A 6000-nucleotide genomic window follows, 5' to 3' on the forward strand; every position below is an offset into this window, starting at 1 on the left:
TCTAAGCCTCAGTGTCTATAATAGACCCTCAAATATTTGTTGAATTATTTTTAAAAAAGAATTTGAGAAAAAAATTGCTATGGAAAAAATAGGAGCAATCTTACAATCACTACTTGTGCTTCCACATACTACTGATTTTGCCTACTTTTTCTTCAAACCTATTTACACCCTACTTTGCCCTAAAAAAAGTTGTCATTTACTATCTATATTTTGATTTTATGTACACTTTATTTACTTAAGTGGATTTTAGTCCGTGTTGTATTTCTCATAGCATCTAACATTATGCTAGATAAATTGTAAACACCTAGTAATTGTTGGGTTTCTTTAAAGGCGGAGCATTTATTAAAAGGTTTAAAAAGAAATGTACGTCAGTAACAACATTTGGCTTAACTAAATGCTTTGTCTTCTACACCCCTCCCTTCACTTAGGCAAAATGATGTAATGTAAGTATGGACATTTTTTTTTAATCTGAGGATTTCATTTTCTTGCAGTTCTATTTAAACTATATATGTTTTATTTTTGTTACTTAAAAACTCAAGTGTGCTTTATATTTCTAGGTCCGGTTTATCACTAAAATATGGCATCCTAATATTAGCTCTGTCACGGGGGCTATTTGTTTGGATATCCTGAAAGATCAGTGGTAAGAGATTTTGAATTTACCTTCTCCTCTCCCTCATGTGAATTCCAACACTATAACAATATATTTAGATTGCTAAATGAGTAACTGCCTCAAAACAAAAGCATATATTATACTTTCTCTTGTTTGGCAATAATATTACAACTTTATGAAGTCTCTTAAGTACATAATTGAAAATGTGTGATAATTGAGATCACAACCTATATTTACTTATTGGATAGTGTCAGGTGCTAGCTTTACATCTTGAAAAGTCTTTGTTATTTTGGTAAATTTTATTCTTTGCTATCTCAAGAAGATATTTGTGAAAGATGTATTGCGAAGTAATCAGTTCTGACTTGGACAGAAAGTGGGTAACAAAAGTGTTAAAAGTTGTGTTATTTGAGCACAGTTAAGGTTCTCAGATTCTAAGAAGGAATACTTTTGTAGGTGATATCTTCATTTGCATAGGAATTTATAGTGCTGTTATTTTATTTATTTCTTTTTGTCTGAGTAGATCTTAGCAGTATAATGTTTTAACTTCTTACTCTGGAACCATTATGTTCAAATCCTGACTCGGCCATTTACTAAGCTGTGGGTTCCTGAGAAAATCACTTACTCTTTGTGCCTTAGTTTCCTCATCTGAAAAAAGTGGGGTTTATACCTACTTAATAGTATTGAGAGGATTAAATGAGTTGTTTTATATAATTCTCTTAGACTAGAGCCTGGCTTGTTCTAAAACTATGGATGGAAAGACTAAGACAAGAGGTATAAAAAGATATTGGAGTGAGAGGAAACAGTAATAAGTTCGTTTGTTAAGGAAGCAAAAGAATGGAAACAGGAATGATAACATTCAGTGTATGGATGATTTGGTATATTTAGTAACTGGAGTTTCAGGTTTAGTTTTGTTTTCTTTTTCCATCCTAATAGCACATCTGAGTAAGGCCTCTCCCTCAGTAGGTCATCATTTGAGATCTGATTTCTCGATCTATATTCCATACTGTTAAATATTGGACAGTGTGGAATACACCTAATTATCTTCTGTCATTCATTTGATTTTTGACTTTTCATAACTTACTGAATTTTTTGGCCTCAGCGTTTTTACCTATGAAGTCATCTCCAAGGCCCCCAGCTCTAATTAATGTATTAATGTATATTTGTAGTATTAGAGACATCTTACTTTTTTTCATTTGGTTTCTAGGATATCAGTTCTGTTCTTCCCTTCCTGTGCCCACCTCCAGACTCCTTAACTGTTTCCTCCCTCCTCTCCTAGAGCTTTGCACATGAGAATGCCTCAGGGCTAAGTCTTGACCTTTGCTCCTTTCCATCTGTACTCAGTTCCTTGGTGAGCTCATCTGATCTCATGACTTTACTATTTACATACTAGCAACTCGCAAATTTATCTTTCCTAAACTCTAGACTCATGTCCTGCTACCTTCTTAACATACTGGAATATGTAATGGACATCACAAACTTAAACATGTTGAAAACTCAGATACCCTCCTAACCAAAACCTGCTTCACCTCATCTATGTTATTGACATCTTTGCAGTTTCTCAGACCAAAACCTCATCACACTCCTTGAGTCTTCATTCTCTGGTACCCTGTACCCTGTTTGCAAATCCTGTTGGTAAAACCTCGCAAAATCTTAGCAGCTTTACTACTAACACCTCGGTCCAAGTTTCATTACCTCTCGCCTGAATGATTACTGTGTACTGCCTCTATGCTCTAACTTTCCCCTACTTAGTCTCTTCTCAATGGGAATGATACTCTCCCTCCTACCTGTCCCCTTAAAAACAAAGCTCCAAACTAAAATCTTCCACTGACTTTCCTCTTTGCTCAGAGTTAAGCCAGCAATACTACCACTTTTTATTATTTCTCTATTGATAGTTGAAAGATTATGACGAGTATATAGGGAGAGAGTTGAATTTTTGTACCAAAAAAACTTTTTTTATCAACTATTTTCATTTCCTAAGACAGGTGAAATAGCTAGCTGGATTTAGTCTTGTTTGATATCTGTACAATTGAAATATTAAATGATATCAAAGATACTTCAGATGAAATAGGTGGGATTGGATATCCATAAGTTCGTTCTCTCCTTGCCCTCCCCAGCTTTATTGAGATATAATTTAGTGGCTATCCATGTTTAAGTGTGAATGTTTAGGCTTCAGAACTGGAATTTGAAGACAACTACAGGATAATATTTGGGAAAAATAATTTGAATAAACTGAATATTTTGGGACAGATATGCAAGAAAATTTATTAATCTTTTATAAATGCATATGGATGGTGATTTACCTTTAATATTTAACAACTTACGTATGTGTGATTTATTTCTTAACTCTATAATTTAGCCTGTGCGGAAACTATTTTCTGATTTTTTTCCCCCACTGACACCTGTTACGACTAATGATGTCTATTTACCTGGGGAAGAAAATGACAACACATAAAAATTTTATTCAGTGATACTACTCTTCCATAATGAACAGGCATTAAGAGAATATGTAGATGGTCAATAAGCTATGCTCAGCATCATTAGTCATCAGGGAAATGCAAATGAAAATCACAGTTAGATACTACTATACACTTGTAAATGGTTCCTGTGAATTGCAGGTAGGAATGTGGTTTAACCACTCAACCAGTAATAGCTACCAAAACTAAACATACACTATCAATATGACCCAGCACTTCAACTCCTAGGCATATATCCAAGAGAAATTCAAGAGAAATGAATGCATAGATCTACCATAGGTCTACTGGTACAAGAATATTTATAGCAGATTTATTCAAATTGGAAATAACCTAAATGTCTATCAACAAGATAATGGATATATAATGGCATAATTATACAGTGGAACACTACATATTAATAAAAAGTGTATCAACATAGCATGGATGATTCTCACAGACATGCTGAGTAACAGAAGCCAGACACAATGAGCTAAGTACTGTATAATTCTGCTTTATAAAATTCAAGATAAGCCAGAACTAATTTATGGTTATAGAAATTAGGACAGTAGTGTGGGGATAAGCAAGGATTGTGAATGGGAGGGTCAGGAGTCAGTCTTTTGAGTGCTGGCAATATTCTTTATTTTGATCGTGGTGGTGGTTGCATGGCTGTATACATAAATAAAAATTTATCCAGCTATACAGCATTTTACTCTGCTCTTAATACTTTAATAAAAAATTATAACAGAACTACCATTCTCTTTAGCATTCAGTGTTTTAAATAAATGTAGATTATTTATCGATGATCTTCTGGAAGATCCTTAACAGAGAAATTAGTCAACAATACAAACAGTTCACATGCTTGTTCTACATGCTAAAGGCCGTAATGAGTCCATATGAATGAATATTTAAATAGTCATGAGTTAACTGCTTTTGATATCAGCAAAATTAATTGAGTGGAAATAGACTTATATGGTACTCATTGATATCCACTGATTTCATTAAAATTAGCTAACATTTTGAAATTTCTTACTCCTGTTTGCCTGTTAGGATTTGTTTTTAATAGATTTAGGCTAGTTTTACACACTGAGTCCTAAAAATCTCAATGCAATATGAATTTAATCAGTACTTTGTGAAAAGAACAATAAATGGAACAAAATATTGTATTTTCAGTTGTGTAGTTTTTTTCTATTACTAAATTTAGATTTAAAAATTTGAACAGTCAAAAAATGTATACATTTCTTTATACCATCAAAGATGTTGTAGTGTCTATAGTGTTTAGGGCTGGGAGAGCAGGTTTCATTTTGATATTAATTTTGTTTTAAACTTATTAAAACTTTGCATTTAGATTTTTTCTGCCACATGGTGTCATTTTTACAGAATTCATAAAACTATTTTCAAAAGAAAAAGTGCTAGATAATCTATATTTGCTGAAAGGTTTAGAATGCTTTATTCAGCTAATTCTTTTTTTTAATTAAATTTTACTTTGAAATGATTACGAACTTATAGAAAAGTTGAAACTATTTTTTAAAAAGTAGCCAAAATCTTTTACCTGAATGACTTGAGAGTAAATTACTGACCTGATACCCTACCACACCTGAATACTCTAAAGGGTTCAACCAATTCTTAATGGTTTATAAACACTACCCAACATTTTTTAATGAAAATATTTAAGCATACTGAAAACATAACCTTTTCTCATTGAGACTGAGAAAATTGTTATGAATTGAATCAAAATTACAGCTCCAGATTTTTCCTTTAGTTTTGAGGGCAAACTATTCCTTTTAACATGTCCTTAGTTTCTGATTCTTGAAGTGGTAACTCCAGAGATCTGTAATAGTTTGCGTCTTCCCAATAAAGACTTCAAATAAAAGAGCTTATAAATATCTAAGGGAAGAATTTATCACTTAAATTTTTTTTAAATATTTAATTGTAAAATACGTGACATAAAATTTGCTATCTTGTTTTTTGTACATTGACATAGAATATTGTAATCTCAACTGTTTTAAAGTGTAGTTGAGTAATAAGGGTTTCACATTGTTGCGCAACCAGTCTCCAGAACTTGTTTTTTTTTAAAAAAACAAAAAAACAAAAAAACCCCCAAGACTTTACATTTTGTTAGAGCAGTTTCAGGTTCAGAGCAAATTTGAGAGAAAGGTAGAGATTTCCCATATACACCCTGTCCACACACATGCGTAGCCTCCCCTATTATCAGCATTCTCTCTACCAGAGTGGTATATTTGTTGTAGTTGATGAACCTACAATGATACATCCCAATCACCCAAAATCCATAGTTTATGTTATAGTTCACTCTTGTACATTCTGTGTGTTGGAACAAATGTATAATGCTATATGTACTCATCATTATGGTAAAGTATACTTTCTCTGCCTTAAAATTCCTCTGGGCTCTGCCTCTTCTCTCCACCCTATCCCTCCTCTCGCAGAACTCTTTCAGCTTGCGAAACTTAAATTATTTACCCCTTAAGCTTCCCATTCCACCCTCCCTCCAGCCCATTAGAACCGCCATTATACTTGTTGTCTTTATGAATCATAGTGTTTTTTTTTATTCCTGGCTTCACTTAACACAATGTCCTAAGAATTCATCCATGTTGTAACAGGTGTCAGATTTTCTTTATAGGGCAGAATAATATTCCACTCTATGTGTATACCACATTTTGTATACTCAGTTGATTTGCTTCTACTTTTTGGCTATTATGAATAAATCTTATTATGACCATGGGTGTACACATATGTTTGAGGCTTTGCTTTCGATTATTTTGGGTATGTATCCAGAAGTGGAATTGCTGTATGTTTTCAGGTTTTTTTTTTTTAATTGCCATATTGTTTTCTGTAACAGTCGCTCCATTTTGCATTCCCACCAACAGTACACAAAGATTCCAGTTACTCCACCTCTTAATCAACAACTATTTATATATAATA

General features: G+C 33.0%; 1 protein-coding gene across 4 annotated transcripts in view; it reads left to right on the plus strand.

Moving 5' to 3' along the window:
* The window catches only part of UBE2K (ubiquitin conjugating enzyme E2 K), a 54751-nt gene that overhangs the window by 42983 nt on the left and 5768 nt on the right, over positions 1–6000 (plus strand). For all 4 annotated transcript variants that reach the window (XM_006922446.3, XM_006922447.3, XM_025040235.1 and 1 more), the window contains one exon: positions 558–640. In XM_006922446.3, the coding sequence (XP_006922508.1) occupies positions 558–640 (83 nt within the window). The remainder of the gene's footprint in view (positions 1–557; positions 641–6000) is intronic.

The sequence above is a fragment of the Pteropus alecto genome, unplaced genomic scaffold (assembly GCF_000325575.1).
Source record: "Pteropus alecto unplaced genomic scaffold, ASM32557v1 scaffold57, whole genome shotgun sequence".
Lineage (NCBI taxonomy): Eukaryota > Metazoa > Chordata > Mammalia > Chiroptera > Pteropodidae > Pteropus > Pteropus alecto.